General features: G+C 36.3%; 1 protein-coding gene across 1 annotated transcript in view; it reads right to left on the reverse strand.

Annotated features, from left to right (window-relative positions):
- Nucleotides 1-18573, reverse strand: part of WDR47 (WD repeat domain 47) — a 54267-nt gene that overhangs the window by 21561 nt on the left and 14133 nt on the right. The window contains exons 2-6 of the mRNA XM_059927110.1: nt 15786-15952; nt 13198-13281; nt 9461-9545; nt 6701-7503; nt 2541-2664 (exon numbers count right to left, since the gene is read on the reverse strand). Coding sequence (XP_059783093.1) covers nt 2541-2664; nt 6701-7503; nt 9461-9545; nt 13198-13281; nt 15786-15943 — 1254 coding nt within the window. The 5' untranslated portion in view covers nt 15944-15952. The remainder of the gene's footprint in view (nt 1-2540; nt 2665-6700; nt 7504-9460; nt 9546-13197; nt 13282-15785; nt 15953-18573) is intronic.

Consider the following 18573-nt stretch of genomic DNA (forward strand, 5'->3'; position numbering starts at 1 on the left):
ACAAGTCTTTCAACTCCTTAATTTATTCCCAGATATTTTATCCTTTTATATGCCATTGTAAATGAAATCGCTTTCTTAATTTCCTTTTCTGATTGTTCATTGTTGGTGTATAGAAACACAACTGATTTTTATGTGTTGATCTTGTACCCTGCAACTCTGCTGAACCTGTTTATAAGCTCTAGTAGCTGTCTTGTGAATTATTGATTATACATATAATATTCATGTCATCTGTGAATAGAGATAGCTTTACTTCTTCCTTTCCAATTTATTTCTTTTTCTGGTCTAACTGCTCTGGCTAGAACTTCTAATAAATGTTGAATAGCAGCAATGAAAGCAGGCATCCTTATCTTTGTTCCTGATCTTAGGGAGAAAGCTTTTAGTCATTAACTATTGAGTATGATGTTAGGTTGGTTTTACATAAATGATCTTCACCATGCTGAGGAAGTTCCATTCTATTCTTAGTTCTCTGAGAGCTTTGATCAGCAAAGTGTTTGATTTTCTCAAATGTCTTTTCTGAGATGATTGCATGTTGTTTCTTTTTTTCCTTCATTGTATTAATGTGATGTGTATTAAACTGATTTTTTTTTATGTTGAACCACCTTGCATCCTGCAATCAATCCACTGGGTCAGAATGCACAATCCTTTTAATATGCTGATGGATTTGGCTTACCAGTATTTTGTTGATTTTTGCTTCTATGTTTATAAGAGGTATTGGTCTGTAGTTTTCTTTTCCTGTAATATTTTCAGTTGGTTTTGCTATCAGGGTAATGCTGGCCTCACAGAATGAGTTAGGAAGTGTTTCCTCCTCTTATATTTCTTGGAAAATTTTGAGGATTGCTAACGCTTCCTAAATGTTTGTAGAATTCACCAGTAAAGCCATCTTATCCCAGTCTTTTCTTTGTTGAGAAGTTTTTTCATTACTCATTCAATCTCTTTACTCATTATAGATCTGTTGAGATTTTCTATTTCTTTCTGAGTCAGTTTAGTAATTTGTGTTTCTAAGGAATTTGTCCATTTCATCTAAGTTATTTAATTTGTTGGCTTACAACTGGTCACAGTATTCTCTTATAATCTTTTTCATTATTGTAAGGTTGACAGTTTTATTTTTGATTTTAGTAATTTGTGTTTTCTTTTTCTTTGTCAGTCTAGCTTAGGGCTTGTCAATTTTATTGATCTTTTCAAAGAACCAACTTTTGGTTTTGTTGATTCCCTCTGTTGTTTTCCTTTTCTCTATTTTACTTCTCTCTCTTCTAATCTTTATTATTTCCTTCCTTCTGCTAGCTTTGGGTCTAGCTTGCTCTTCCTTTTCCTAGCTCTTCAAGGCATAAAATTAGGTTATTGATTTGAGATCTTTCTTCTTTTTTAATGTAAGCATTTGCAGCTATAAATTTTTCCCTGAGCACTGCTTTTGCTGCATTCCATAATTTTGTTGTATATTTGGTATGTTGTACTCATTTTCATTAGTCTCTAAGTATTTTCTAATTTCCCTTGTGATTTCTTCTTGGATCCAGTGGTTGTTTAAGAGTGTGCTGATTAATTTTTACAAATTTTGGATTTAAAAATTTTCCTTCTGTTATCAATTTCTAGCTTCATTCCACTGTGGTCAGAGGAGATACTTTACATGATTTCAAATCTTTTAAAAGTTATTGAGACTTGTTTTGCGTCCTAACACATGGTCTATCCTGAAGAACACTGCACGTGCACTGGAGAAGAATGTGTATTCTACTGTTGAGTGTCCTATAGATGTCTATTATGTCCAATTGGTTTACAGTGTTGTTCAAGTCCTCTATATCCTTACTGATCTTCTGTTAAATATTCTATCCATTACTGCAAGTGGGGTATTGATGTCTCCAACTATTATTGCAGAACTGTCTATTTCTCCCTTCAGCTCTGCCAATGTTTGCCTCATATATTTCGGGATTCTGTTGTTTTGTGCATATCCATATGTACTTTTAAGAATAATTTTTCTACTTCATTCTAAATATTTAGTCAAAACCAAGAAAACTTACTCAACTTATTAAACCTACCTACTCACCCCTTATAAGTGGGATAATATATATAAGATAAAATTTACACCCTATTTCACAGTACAATTTCCTTCCCAAAGCACCACAGAAAAATAATCTGGAACTCTAAAGGCTTAGATAAAATATTATTCTATATTATAAATGTCATAATTTCTTGCTCATTAAATCTAATTAGCAAAATATAGAGCATATATCTTTAAAATACAAGCTGTCCACATTTAATGCAAGTTCAATTACGTGAGTGCTCAAACATGTAGGAGCAATGTCAACTGTGATATTTTAAATTGTTAATAAATCCATCCATTAAAAATGCTCCAAAATATAGTGATAACTAAAAATACTATAAATTCTTAAGGAAGAGGGGAGAAAATGATCTAATAAATAAGAAAATCTAGATATTCTCTCTCCTACTCTCAAATATCAGAAAATTCTTTTTAAGTTCTATCCAAGCAAATAGTATCACTTCTTACAAAGAGAATAACTCTAAAAGACTCGAGGTGTAGTAAATATTACCTCATTTTTTTCTTGCTTAGCTGGTCCTGGATTCTGTGCTCCATTTGCAGGCTCTTTTTCTGAAACTGAACTCTGGCCCAGGATTTCACTGCTGATAGGCCGCTGTGCCTCAACAGGTGTATCACTTCAGGGCAAAAAACAAAAAGGAAGAGGTAGGGGTAAAGAAAAACATATTGTAGTTAGAGAAATTTTAATTTAAAAAGTGAGTATTTAGCCTAAGTGGTTATCAAATGCACAAAAACAGATTTTTTAATTTTACTTTCTTCTCTTAAGTACACTATGTAAGGGATTTTTAAAAATAGAATGTGCTTATAATGGAAGAGCACAGGATTATTAAGCAAGGAGGGTAGGGGGGTTCCCATCTAAAATGATGTGTGTGGCCTTGGGAAAATCACTTACATTCTCTGTGGCTCAGCTTCACCTACAAATTAATAGGTTAGATGACGTAATGCCTACATTCTCTTAAAGAACTCTTAATCTGTTATTTTGTTATCCAAACATCAATTTTCTTTCCTCTAATATATTACAATAAAATTTTAAGAATAGTTGAGATTTTATTAAAAGGCTTTCTTTGCACTTAACGCAAAAGCTAAACATACCTCTTTCAAATTAAAAAAAAAATTTTTATACTAATTATTTTTATTTATTTAAAATTTATTTAAAATTTATTTTTGGCTGCATTGAGTCTTTGTTGCTGCGCGCAGGCTTTCTCTAGTTGCGGCAAGCAAGGGCTGCTCTTCATTGCAGTGTGTGGGCTTCTCATTGCAGTGGCTTCTCTTGTTGCGGAGCACAGGCTCTAGGCGTGCAGGCTTCAGTAGTTGTGGCACACGGGCTCACTAGTTGTGGCTCGTAGGCTCTAGAGCGCAGGCTCAGTAGTTGTGGCGCACTGGCTTAGTTGCTCCACGGCATGTGGGATCTTCCCAAACCAGGGCTTGAACCATGTCCCCTGCACTGGCAGGCGGATTCTTAACCACTGCACCACTGGGGAAGTCCCCAAATATTTTTAATGTATACTAATTAGTAAGCTTGATGTCTTATGTCAGGTTGTTCCTAACGGTCTTCTAAAATACTAGCAATTTCTACTTTTCATAGTTATGCTGTTCAAAGTTTTTAATAACTAAGATTATCCAAAGATGACAAATACCACATTCACATAGATTACCTATCAGTAAAAGGCACCATAGGAACCAGTACAAAAGTAAAGTGATTTTTGTCTTCAATGAATTTGATTAGGAGATGACTTCCTAATGGCCTCTCCAGGCAGAAGTATGTAAGACATATCAAAATATAGGTCTAGGGTTTAGGAAAGCAGAGCTAGACAGTCATCTTCACAAAGGCACCATTAGTTAGGAGCCTAGTAGTCTTAAGTACCTAAACATACATACACACACATGCACCCTGAAGAGGAAGTAGAAAGACCTGGGAAGAGTTTTCAGCTACCAGACTGTGCTGTAAGCTGCTAATGACCATAGGAAGCCCCATTTTAGTCCATAAATTAGAATTTGTAAGAGTTATTAACTGTATAGAGATAGAATAAAACAACCTTTATAAAGTAACATTTGATTTAATTTTGCAATTTACACAGCACTTCCACATGCATTATCTCATTTAACTTGCAAAATAACCTGTAAAACAGGTTAAAACTCCCATTTCACACATGAGGAAACAGACTCAAAAAAGTCATTTTCCCAAAAATACACAGTAAATAAAGCTAGGACTTGAATCCAGGTCTTCAGACTCCAAATTCAATGCTGGCATATGTCTGAGAATAGATCTTTTTTCCTGCCATTTAATTTTGAGACTATTATATTGTATAGTCACAGCTTGCGTATTTCAGCTGATTTTTATTCCTTTTTTATTTTGAGTTGGTTTCTGTTCGAGTGAAAAGATATCCTTCAAAATACCACACACTCTTTTATAAACTTTTCTTCTGTGTTTTATCTTCTTCTTCACCATAGTAACTCAGTCATATCCTGGGGATGCAGCACAGTGCTAGCAGAGAGTAGACAATCAAATATTTTTAAATGAATACTGACTTCAAATTACCATAAGCAGGAGTCTCTTTATGTTGCATTTTAACATAATTGATCTAACTGAGCTTTCCAATATTTTTTAATTACACCTAAAATATTCTTTAAAACCCGGTAAACTTTTTTCCAAAGTAAATTTTTATACTTTATCCACAGCACAATAGCTCTCCCATAGTATGTTATTAGTAGCCCTTTTGACACATTGTACTTTCCAAGGGTATGGACCCTGAACAGGGGAAATTTATATTTATTAAGCACTAAGCACATGCTTAGCACTGTGCAAGTCAACACTCTATTTTATAGAGGAGGTCACTGAGGCTCAGAGAGATTAAGTAACCATCCCAAGATCACACAGCTAGAAAATGGCAAGGCTACAGTTCAAACCCAAGTCTAACTCCAAAGACCATGTTCTATTCATTGTTCTACACTGCTTTGTCTCGTAAGTTTTCCAATTTCAGAGACATGACAGATGTTTTCTGGGTTATTACTACTGCTCGGCTAATAACACATACATTACTTACCTCTTGACATGTCACGTTTTACCCCACTGCTTATTCTATAATGGTCTAATAACTTATATTCCACTTCTTTCCATCTTTATTCAGTCATTCCTCAATTTATAATACTTTCTTTACATAGGGAATAGCACATGTAGAGTCAAATTTGGCTGGATTTTTGTGTGTCTTTTTTCTTTATAAAGGCAATCCCACTGGTGCACAATTCAAAACACGCTATTCATTATATCAACCAAGAAGATCCTATCATCTCATGTACTCAGAAGAATATCAGCAGTTCCCCCAGAATTGAAGCCCAGCATCCCAGACAATGAGAATTTTCTCTAAGGGGATCAGAAAGTCCAAGAAAACTTTAAGATAGTCTCTACCAATGCTCAAGATTCTCTACTTCTTTAGGATTTAGATAATAGGATGCTCCTATATTAAATTATATTCATTCATTTGTATCACTAGATATCATCTTTATCTTTCAAATATAAAATACAGAGCAATAAGATGCCTTAGAAAGTCACCCTAGGCTTTGGGAAGTCCCTCACTTAACTGATCCCAGAATCCTCTCCTCTCTTTAAAGAACATTAAAGAAAAATCACACCCACCCACCCCAACAATCTCACAGCAACTTAACAGAAAATGCTTCCATAAATATTTATCCTGTAATTCTTGTGCCTTAACCCTTAACTAAAGATCTCCTCCTGTTTTAATTAGAAACAGAAATTACAAGTCCAGTGCTCCTTCTTCAATAAAGAATGCCTCCAACTATCCTATATGAATAGTAAAAGGTTTAGGTTTAGTTTTTGTGCTTTTAATGAACTTATTGCAGTCGATAGTAATACTTCATAGCATCAACTCCGAGTATAGGAAACCAAGATGTGTCCCCAGTGGGTTTCCTGGAAAATGGAGGCAGGAAGTTTCCTAAGCCTTGAAATAAAGAACTGCTAATCAGGAAATTATTATTTCAAGCCAGGTTTGAAGGAAAAACTGAGTGGTAGTTTTAATACTTAATTTCCTCATGTATGTATATAAAGAATTACTAAAAAAAGATAAGTGGAAATAATCAGAGATTTTTATATATATATGTTCAATACAGTAATATTTACAGGAAACAGTCTACTCTCCTACAATAAGGAACTAGGTAAAATTATGATCCAGTCATACAATGGAATACTGCACACACCATTAATCATTGACCTCAATAAATGTTTAAAAATATGGGAAAAAGTCATGATTTATCAAGTGAAAAAAGCAAATTATATGAAAATATATATAGCACCTTCTCAATTTTTAAAAATGTATTCATAGGAAAAATGTTGGTCATCTAAGTGCAAGATGGTGTGGGATTTTAATTCTCTTATTGATACCCTTCCATATTTTCCAAAATTTCTTCAATGCACATGTACTGCCTTTATAACCAACAAAATGATAATACGAGATATAAAAATAAAGGTTTTCCCTGATAATTGTAATTATCAAAATTTTTAAAATGCCTTATAAATAAAGTTTTAAAGACTAACTTTCAACTAAATGGACTTGAACATTTAGAAAACACACACACACACACCAATTAGATTATCTCACACTTGGGGAGATCTCCCAATTTTCATGAGCAAATACTTACCGTTCAGGGGATTCTTCATAAATACTGTGACATTCTGTATTCTCAAGCATGAGACTTCTACTGAGGTTTTGTACCCCTGGATAATGGAAGTTAGCAAAGGAGTGTGACATTGGAGAAGTTTTGTTCCCAAGGTCTGAAATTCTCTTATCGTGACTGGTTAGTCCACAAGTGAGGCCATCTAAAGCAGGATTCAGAGAGCGGGTCATATAGGCATCAGCTGATTGAGGCCTTCTCATTGGAGATGATGGATAGGGAGAAAGTTTGCTGATAAGAGGAGTCAAAAGATCAGCATATGCAGCTTTTGTGGGTTTCAGAAGTTTGTCAACATGAATATTAAGCATTTTCTGTTCAAAAGCACAAGAGAAGACCGAAGATGGGAGATTCTGAAGCCATGACAATAAACTCAGATCCAAATCATCACAACCATTACCACATAAGAGGTCGATGCCAAGTAGTACTTCACTTTCTGTAATTTCTTCTCCAGTTGCTTTACTTTGACAAAATTCTACACAGCATTCATAAAGTAGGCCCTTCATTACAAGCTGAAATAAACGATTGTTACTTGCTTTAAAACCAGCCTCACTTAGCTTCCTATCAGCAGGGATGAATTCTGCAACCATGACACAAGCCTCTTCAAAACAGTGAACTCGTGCAGTGCTGGGATTCCAGTCCTTAAATTCAGCATGATTGGTCAGACGAGGCAAAGTCAAAAGCAAACAGAGCTTGCTGTAATCATCTTTAGAAGGACAGTACTCTTCTAGGGCATGTAAACATTGCACAGCTTCTTGCATGGTAAATTCCAGCTGTAAGAAAAACATAAGTGATTGCTATAAAGAGAGATGCTATGAGATATGAAAACAATGAGAGTATTTTATTCAAATATAAAGACACTTTACAAACTTTCACAAACTGTTCAATTGCAAAAGGATAAACTCATGTCACAGAATACTCATATAATTGTGGGCTATTTAACAACTTTCAAGTCAGGAACCAAAATGTTTTTTACTCCTAAAATAAAGATTTTAAAATTTGGTTATTAGCACATTAAACTTTTACCTATAAAAAAAGTGTTGTAATTCAGACTTAATACCATTTTCAAATGTATAATTTTTTAAGAGTAAGGATAATTAAGTTTTCTAGCAATGAAACTGAAGCATGCCAAAATTCAATTATTTATTATAGCTTGCTATCACTCCAGCTTACTCAAAAAGCAAAAGAGCCATTCTCAAACTTACCTTAGGACAAATGTGTGTGGGGAAAGAAAGCAAATCAAGAAAGGGAACACCTACAGTTCACTTCTACAAAAACAGTGCAGAGACAGAACAAAAGGAAGCTTAACTGAATAACAAATTACAATAATTTGTATAGTGAATATTATCTTAGGATCATAAGCTTTTTTTTTTTTTTACAGATTTTTTTTAATAAATTTATTTATTTATTTTTGGCTGTGTTGGGTCTTCGTTGCTGCATGCAGGCTTTCTCTAGTTGCGGCGAGCGGGGGCCACTCTTCATTGCGGTGCGTGGGCTTCTCATTGCGGTGGCTTCTCTGTTGCAGAGCACGGGCTCTAGATGCGCAGGCCTCAGCAGCTGTGGCACGTGGGCTCAGTAGCTGTGGCTTGCAGGCTCTAGAGCGCAGGCTTAGTAGTTGTGGCTCACGGGCTTAGTTGCTCCGCGGCATGTGGGATCTTCCCAGACCAGGGCTCGAACCCGTGTCCCCTGCATTGGCAGGCGGATTCTTACCCACTGCGCCACCAGGGAAGCCCCAGATCATAAGCTTTTGATGATGTAAGGAACCTTAGAGCTTGCATAGCACAGCTTCTATATCTTCCCTGTGGGAAAAGTTAGGGTGCAGATTTAACCTAAGTAATTCAGTTGGTTAGTGACGAAGACAGAATAAAAATTCTTATTGACTAATATTCCAGTGTTCTTTCCACTTTTTTCTTTTTTTTGGCCACACCATGCAGCACGCAGAATCTTAGTTCCCCGACCAGAGATCAAACCCATGCCCCTTGCAGTGGAAGCATGGAGTCTTAACCACTGGACTACGAGGGAAGTCCTTCTTTCCACTTTTAAACATCATTATCTAAAAACATTGCTCTATTTTTTCAATGATTACTTACTGGCACTTAATAAAAGTTTCTTTGGTTTTGGATACAACAATACTAATATTAAAACTTTAAAAGTATCTCTCTAATCAAAAAGAATTCAATATCATTAAATCTAAATTGTTATTAAAAATACACATTGTATTAAAAAAACACCTTTGGGGAATTCCCTGGCGGTCCAGTGGTTAGGGCTCTGTGCTTTCACTGCTGAGGGCCCGGGTTCAATCCCTGGTCAGGGAACTAAGATTCTACAAGCTGCACTGTGCAGCCAAAAAAAAAAAAAAAAAAGTTAAAAAACACACCTCTGGATCAAAGAAAGAGGAAGTAAACATAATCCACTTCTGGGATAAGAAAAGAAGCAATGATGTAGAGTCATCAAGTCAAACATCTTTTGCTATCTATATCACCTTAAACAAGAGGGGAGCACACACTCTCCAACCAGATAGCCACTCATTTATCATCTTTGCCTAAATCACAGAACAAATTCAGAAGCACTACAGACTGAAAGTACTACATCTGCAAAAGAGCAGATCTTGCCCCACAGCCGCTCATAAAAACTTTGAAAACTCATGATACTAATCTTTTGTTTTAGTGAATAGAATACTTATGACTGAAACAAGACTGTGGCGCAAACCTTTAGGAATAAAAATCTTACATGCTGGGGCTCATCTTCTGCTGACATTGCGTTGTTAACACATAAAGCTTCTAAAAACTTCTGTTTCAGGATAATATAACGAAACCTGTGAAAAATAAAATATGAAACATTAAAATGATTAAAATCTGAATTATAGCAATGTCGAAGACTAGAAATGAAACTCAAGTTCCTAAAGCAAAACCGGCCAAGTTTTTCTTATAGGACTAATTATTTCTTTAAAAAAAGACTTTAAAAAATTAATTTCCCAATGTCTCATAAATCAAATGTACTTATAAGTTACTGTAAGTACCTCTGCTTTCAGAAAATTCTTTAATTATTTTACAAAGCTGATCAAATTGAAGCCATAATTAAAATAATTTCAGTAGCAAGTAATCACAATTTCATACTCAAAGGAAGGATTTCTATTTGCACTATTAATTCTAAACAATCAAGTTTTTATGCAAGATGTCAAATGTCACCTAATATGAAATCAAAATCCTTTATATTCCAAATATTTTATTTCCCAAAATATGTCCTCTTTTCTTTTCAAACATGAGAAAGGTCTAATAAAAATAGAGCTGAAAGGATAGGAAGGAATGAACAACATTGCTAAAAAACCGTAAGATAACTGTAGACTTAAAACTTTTTAAAAGGGATTTTTCAGAGAGGGGAAGGGAGTGTCTACCTGACTTCTCTATGAATCAAAAAATGTTAAATGCCTTAAGCACTTTAAAGAAAAGTGTTTCTAAGGGCTGAAAGAAAATAATAATGAACTTCACAGTCATTCTTTCAACCACTGTTGTAACAGCAAATATGTGTCCAATAAAACAAAATCCCTGCCTTCAGGAAGAGGGTCATCTAATGGAAGCAACCCAAGTACCCATCAACAGATAATCAGATTAAGAAGCTGTGGTGCGTGCGTGCATATGTACACACATACACACACAATGAACTATTACTCAGCCATAAAAAAGAACAAAATAATGCCATTTGCAGCAACATGGATGGACTTAGAGATTGTCATACTGAGTGAAGTAAGTCAGACAGAAAAGGACAAATATCATATGATGTCGCTTATATGTGGAATCTAAAAAAATGGTACAAATGAACTTATTTACAAAATAGAAATAGAGTTACAGATGTGGAAAACAAATTTATGGTTAACAGGGGGGAAGGGGAGGAGGGATAAATTGGGAGATTGGGATTGACATATACACACTACTCTATATAAAATAAATAACTAATAAAGACCTACTGTATAGCACAGGGAACTCTACTCAATACTCTGTAATGGCCTATATGGGAAAATAATCTAAAAAAGAGTGGATATATGTATAACTGAATCACTTTGCTGTACACCTGAAACTAACACAACATTGTAAATCAACTATACTTCAATAAAAATTTTTTTAAAAGTCACACAAGGAAGCAGAAAAAGAATGAAATATTGCCATCTGCAAAAACATTGATGAACCTAGAGAATATTGTGTTTACTGAAATAGGTCAGACAAAGAAAGACAAATACTATATGATAACACTTATATGTAGAATCTAAAAAGTAATACAAATGAATATATATACAAAACAGAAACAGACTCACAGACACAGAAAACAAACTGTGGTTACCAAAATGGGGGGGTGGGGAGGGATAAGTTAGGGGTATGAGATTAACAAAGGCAAACTACTATACATAAAATAGGTAAGCAGCAAGGATTAACTGTATAGCACAGAGAATTATACCCAATATCTTGTAACAACCTATAATGGAATATAATCTGAAAAAATACTGAAACAATATGCTGTATACCTGAAACTAACACAATATTATAAATCAACTGTACTTCAATTTTTTTAAAAAAAGAAGAGGGTCATCTAATAAATTGCATGAAATATGTATAGGATTCAGCAAGATTTCAAAGGAGTATGAAACCAGGTCTACCAGAAATAGTGAGGGTCTTACAAGAACTGACTCTTGGAAGATGATCAAGAATGTGCTATGTAAAGGCAGAAGATGATGTAAGAAACAGTATCCCAGATAAATGAAGAATGTATAAAAGCAAATAGGTATCAAATAGCATGGTTTATGGAGAATCAGAAACTAATATGAGGTTCCACTTCTGATAATGGTGGAGTAACTTGTATCTGGCTAACCTTTCTGCAAATAACAATTAAACCCTAGATTAAATATAAAAAATATTTGAAAGCACTGAATAAAAAAAAAAAAAAAACTGGCATAGCTAGAGTGAAGTCAATCCTTGAAAAAGGGAACTTTAGGGGGTGAGGCTGAAGGGTATAAGGCCTTCCAGCTGAGGGCAATCCCCAGTCCACACAGTGTGAGCTAGAACTCAGGCAGAAAGCTGCAGTTTTACAGGCTTTGGAGAAGTCAGGCTTTTGAGAAGTTCAGCTGCCAGAACAGCTGAAAAGTGGTGGGCAGGGTAGGAGGATCCAAAAAAAGAGGAAACCACAATGAAAAATACACCAAAATCTACTGTATAAACTGTGCCTAAATCCTTGGTCATCCCTAAAACTGAAGATGCAAGGGAGACTCCAAAGAGCCCAGGGAAAGCAACAGATTGAAGGCTAAATAACTGAGCAGAGATTTCATCTGGTGTCCAATAGGTGAGGGACAGAGTTTGCATTCTGAAGTACAACAAAGTAAACTCCCTGCATGAATAAAAATCAATACCTTCCAAAGGAAGATAACAGAAATCCAGAGTTTCAACAATGAATCCCAATGTGCAAAATACATTAAAAAATGACTAGATGTGAAAAAAGAGTGACTCATAGTTAAGAGAAAACTCAATCAATAGAAACTGAGCCTGATATAACCTAAAAGTTGGAATTAGCAAATAAGGACTATTAGTGAACAAGCAGTTACTAAAAATATGTTCAAGGGCTTATTGGGAAGTACAGTCACAATGAACAAACAGATAGGAATATCTCAGAGAAAAATGATAAATAAAAGTAAATTCTGCAACCAAAAAGTACAATATCTGAAATGAAAAATTCATTGTTTATGAGCAGATTGCTAATAACTGAAGAAAGTGTCAATAAACATTGAAGGTAAATCAACAGGAATAATCCAGACTGAAGAATACACAGAAAAAATGTTTTTTTAAAAAAGGAACAAAGCCTCAAAACTGTGGAACAATATCAATCTGTCTAATGTTGTATACTTAGAAGAAGAAAAAGGGGCAGAAAAAATGTTTGAAGATATAACTGCCAAAAACTTCCCAAACTTGATGAAAGACATAAACTTATAGATCCAAAAAGCTCAGCAAACCCCAAGCAGGAAAAAATACAAATAAATCACTTAGGCACATCAAAATCAAACTGCTGAAAACCAATGACAAGGAGAAAATCTTGAAGGTAGCCAGTAGAAGAAGAATAAAAAGAAAAAAAAGAAACATTACATACAAGAGAATTAAGGATAATTGTTTGTCAGAAATAATGGAGGCCAGGAAACAATGGAATGACATCTTTAAATTCTTTGTACTATCATGAAGAAACAACTGCTTCAGACATGGCCCTTGTGATGTTTTATATATACACACTGTTGACTAAGGGGTTTATATATCAGATGTTCAACTAATTGAAGTACACGCAAGCTGTCCTCGAGAAGTGCTCCAACTCAATGGGATTGAGTGTACTATTTGCTAGGAAAGCTAAAAGTCTTGTTTTTAAATTTTTGTTTATTGTTTTGTTTTGCTCAACTTCTACCAATGATAAGACACTAAAAATTTCAGATGAAATCTTACCTTTTTTTGTCAAATTTTTCCATACATTCTAGAGGCTGAATGAACTGAAGAACTTCATCCCATTGACCATCAAGGATTAGCTGCCTACATAAAGAAAAATCCACACATGCTATCAGATTTGTGTTACACTAATTAAAAGCAGAAGAGATGACAAGATAGCATTAGAACTTCACAAAGCAGGTATTGAGAATAACATTTTACTTGGTTTCTCAACCACTATAATAAACTTTTTCACAACTTATTTGTAACAACATATACTATTTGAGAAGAATTTGTGAATCTGCACCCACTCCTCATTCTAAAATATGTTTTTTTTACCTATGTAAAAACATTGAACTAAGTCTAAAAGTTTATTTCCCCACTAATCTTATAGTTTAAAGTTATTCTGTATTATTTAGGGGCCAGTGTGTTGGTATGTTCCAGTCTCACTAAGTCATTGGTTCTCAGCTGGGTGCAGTTTTGCCCCCTGGAGAAATCTGGCACTGTCTGGGGACATTTTTGGTTGTCACAACTAGGGTGCAACTGGCATCTTCAGGGTATAGGTCAGAAGTGCTGCTAAACACCCTACAATGCACAGGAAAACCCCCACACTCACAGCAAAGAACCATCTGGCCCAAAATGTTAACAGTACTGAGGTTGAAAACCCTGCTCTAAACTGTGAATTCAACTTCTTTGAGGCATTTAACACTAGAGTTTATATTCTGAGAATGAAAATAGTAATGAATAATATCATATTTCATCCTACTTAAGTAGTCTATGGGAACTTCTAAAAGTTATAAGGCATTCAGATTACTGTTCTTCTTTTATAAAAGTAATTTCCCTATCTATGCTTTTTTACAACAGAAAATTTAAAAATAGGCAGGAAGATCTACACAGGATTGCCAACTTTTGATTCCACAAAGAATGAATATTAATAAAAAGCAATCACAACATGTATCATAATCATTTTATAAAGGGACATTTTATTTTATTTTATTTTATTTTTTAAAGGTTTTTTAAAAATTTATTTATTTTATTTATTGATTTTTGGCTGCATTGTGTCTTTGTTGCTGTGCACAGGCTTTCTCTAGTTACGGTGAGTGGGGCCTACTCTTTTGTTGCGGTGCGCAGGCTTCTCATTGCGGTGGCTTCTCTTGTTGCAGAGCACTGGCTCTAAGCGCACGGGCTTCAGGAGTTGTGGCTCACGGGCTCTGGAGCGCAGCCTCAGTAGTTGTGGCGCACGGGCTTAGTTGCTCCGTGGCATGTGGGATCTTCCCGGACCAGGGCTGGAACCCGTGTCCCCTGCATTGGCAGGCGGATTCTTAACCACTGCGCCACCAGGGAAGCCCTAAAGGGACATTTTAATATCTCAAAAGTAGGAAGGACACAATTTCAAAGGCCAGCAGCCCTTTAAGATGAATACATTTAGTTTAATGAGAAACTTACTACCCTGTAATTTCACCTAAGACCAGTAAAACTTCATAACAAACCATCAGGTTTCTGCAGGGGGATATCTGAGAGCCACTGCTGAATTCCAGAAGTAGCAATGACAGAGCCCAAAGAATACTGCCTCAGTACTGGTTCCTGACTATATCGTTGACTAAGCTCCCTGGGGCTGAATGACATTCATAATATCAAATACAGGGAAGTGCAATGAGTTTAAATAAACTCTCCTAATATAATAAAGCTTTTTAAAAAGTTCCTTCTTCATGAGTTAGAAACATTTCATTTCTTAAGGCTTTCCTAGTCACAAAATGCTACATATCCAAGAATCTGTACTCCTTATCAAGGACATTTGGTATCACATAAGCACAGAATACATTTCTGCATGGAAATTTGGGTTTTTCTTTTTCCATCCAATTCAAGGAAGGATATATTTAGCTTCCATTTTGGCAAACATGTTAACTCCCTTTTGCTCTGTAATTCCACTTCCAAGAATCTTGTTTTAAGGAAATAATTCAAGATACAGAAATAGTCACATGTATGAAAGATGCTCAGTAGAACATGTATTTAGAAAAATTGCAAACAATTTAATTGTCTAAAAATAGGGGAATCATTAGGAAATTAAGTAAATCGAAAATTTTCAAAGCATAAATTTGTAATCACATAGAGAATTCCTATAATGTTAATGGATAAAGCAGGATACAAAATTCTAAATGCGACGAAATTGGTTTTTTTTCAATATGCACAGAAAATTATCAGTAGTATGTGTGGATGGTGGGCTGATTTTTCTTCTTTATTTTTCTATATTTTCTACAAAGAGTATGTTTATATAACGAGTATGTTTTACTTCTATAGCATAAAAAAAGGTATTTCAGAAATATTTTTTTTAACTTTACAGAGTCTCTGATTTCTTAATCAAATATCTTTTATGATGATGCCACAAACACAAGAGAGTTGTGACTCTTTTTAATGAATCTCTGGATCTTACTCCTGAAAACATTCTACAGAAAACTTTGTTTTGTAAACGTTCTTTATAAAAATAAACATTTAAAAAACTATACTTTGTCTTTTCATGATTACAAAGGTCTATCTATACTGTACCTATTATTAATACTTAACATTTCTTGGAATGAGCTACAAACCTCACAGTGCTAATGAAATCATACCTCAGGAAAAGCATATCATCTGAAAATAGGCCATTTATGACTCCACTTTCCTTCTCAAGGGCCAACATACTAATGTGAAGCTTCTTTGAATTCAAGAAGTCTAAAATTAGCTTAATGACTTCAACCTCTTTTACATTCACTGTTTCTTCAGCCGTCATGTTGATAACCTAAATATTAAACAAAACAAAAACAAAAATTAGTTCTATTATTTCTAACCATTATTAACTATCTGGAAACTACACATAACAAGTTTCTTGAAAATATTTAATACAGTTATTCTAAGTGAAACTAATGTAATATTTGTCAAAACCAAGTCATTCTTCAAGGTTTGATATAGGAATGGCTATGATTTTAAGTCCTAATCTTTGAGAGATACACACTGGAATTACAGATTGATATGAAGTTTGTGATTTGCTTCAAAATAATACAAGAAGCAGCATGTGGGAGGAAGTAAAGATAAAACAATAATCACGACCATTAAAGTAGGATAATGAGTAAATGGAGGTTCATTATATTTGCTATGGTCTAAATGTTGGTGTCCTCCCAAAATTCCTATGTTGAAATCCTAACCCCTAAAGTGATGGTATTAGGAGGTGGGGGCTTTGGGAGGTGATTAGGTAATGAGGGCAGAGCCCTCATGATTGGGATTAGTGCCCGTACAAAAGAGACCACAGGGACTTCCCTGGCAGTCCAGTGGTTAAGACGCTGTGCTTCCACTGCAGGGGGCACAGGTTCGATCCCTGGGTCGGGGAACTAAGATCTCACATGCCGCGCAGCTTGGCCAAATAAAAAAAATTTTTTTAATAATAATCATACACTGCGATCTATTGAAAGTCAGCCCTCGACACAAGGGTTTGTCGCTCCCGCTGCCGCCACTGCGGCGGCGGCGGGGCCCGGGGGTGCTCGGCGCCCGTTTCTTCCTTCCTCCCTCCCTCGCTCTCCGGACTCCCCCACGCAGCACCCCGCGGGCGGCGTCCTCGGCCCACCCTCGGTGGCTGCCCACCGTCCGCGCGATGGGAGCGGCGGCGGGTCTCGGCGCGCATGTTCCCGGACCGCCCATCCCGGTCGGTCGGGGGAGGCGCCAGCCCCACCGGAGGAAAAGAGGGGCGAGAGGGAAGGGGACGCCCCTCGTGGCGCCCCCCGGCCTCGGCGCGCCGCGCCTCCTCCCCACCCCGCCGTGGGCCTCGCCCACGGGCTGGGACGGGGAAAAGGGGAGGTGGGTGCGGACCGAGAGGCGGCGGACGTCGCAGGGCGGCCCCGTGGGCCCCTTTCCCGGGTGGCCGTGGGGGCTGGAACGGCGGCGGCACACGTGTGCCGCCGAGCGCGTCCGCGGCCGGGTCCTTCGCCACCCTCGGCGCGTGGGGTGGGCCAGGGTTACCGGCCGCTCGCGGCCCTTGCGCTCTTACTAAAAAAAAAAAAAAGAAAGAAAGAAAATAATATAATCATAAAAAATAAAAGAGACCCCAGAAAGCTAGTTCAACCCTGTCTGTGAGGATAAAATGTGAAGTCAGCAGTCTGCAACCGGGAAGAGGGCTCTCACCAGAACGGAACTATGCTAGCACCCTTACCTCAGACTTCCAGCATCTATTGCAGAACTGTGAGCAATAAATTTCTTCTATAAATAAACCACCTAGTCTATGGTATTCCGTTATAGCAACCCAAATGAACTAAGACAATATTATTTTCTCTACTCCTACATATGTTTAAAATTTGCCATAATAAAGAATATTTTTAAAAGTCACTAATAACCAAACCATGTTTAGCTATGCCCTATACACTCATTCAATAAGCAGTTACTGTCTTTTCTCTGTGATAGACACTGTCCCATAGTCAGGACACACTGGCTCTGTCCTTAAGAAACTTACAGAGTGTAGCAGCAACACGTAAAATGTTGTACCCTATACTTTGGAACCAAACAAAACAAGGTTGGTTAAAATGTGCAACTTTAAGTCATATTGGTACTACCAACCCAAACATCAGTGATATTTCAGCTCTCTCAAATCCCTTCTCTCACCTGTAAGTCTGCAGTGATACAATTGAGCACACAGGTTAATTCATCAAGAATTAGAACCAGGAGGAATTCTGAAGATCATTAGATCAACATTCTCATTTTAAAGATGAGGCCACACAAGTTAAATGGCCTAAGTTGTTGCAGTTTTCAAATGTTCACGCTCAGAGCAGTACAAATGACTACCAAGCTAAGCGGACTAGCTGCAAACAAACCTCATCAGATGAAACAGACTGTAAGCGTATCTTTCTCACAGGACCAATTATCTTCTCACAGGACCTATCTTTAACCAAATTCACAGAAACATAAACATATGCATGTATGCACATGGGTTTATTTTTTGTCTACTATTTTGACAATATATTTCTTCATAATGAGAAGTACAAACATCTAGCAGACTAGAATGTTCATCAGATGAATACATTTTCTCTCTTAGGTGGAGGTGATAGAGTAAACAAGGGACAGAGCATGGAAAAATAATTATGATTCAAATATTTAATGACATCAGACTAAGCTAATCTCATACATCCATCTCCACAATAAGGACATGCCTACCTCAGGAAACAAACTCACAAATCTGTCTCCCCCAACAGGCCAGCCACCCAATTCCTCATGCTTTGGGTTTCCCTTTGCTATCTTCTGAGCTGACCACCCTTCTGTTCATAGACTTTGTCCAAAAGACTTTGTACAATAAAATTAATGATATTTCCATTCAATAAATTCTGATCATATTTCAGAACTGTCTCTGAGATTAGCAATTTGAGCATTCCCCAAATCTTC

This window comes from Balaenoptera ricei, chromosome 1 (genome assembly GCF_028023285.1).
Source record: "Balaenoptera ricei isolate mBalRic1 chromosome 1, mBalRic1.hap2, whole genome shotgun sequence".
Classification (NCBI taxonomy): domain Eukaryota; kingdom Metazoa; phylum Chordata; class Mammalia; order Artiodactyla; family Balaenopteridae; genus Balaenoptera; species Balaenoptera ricei.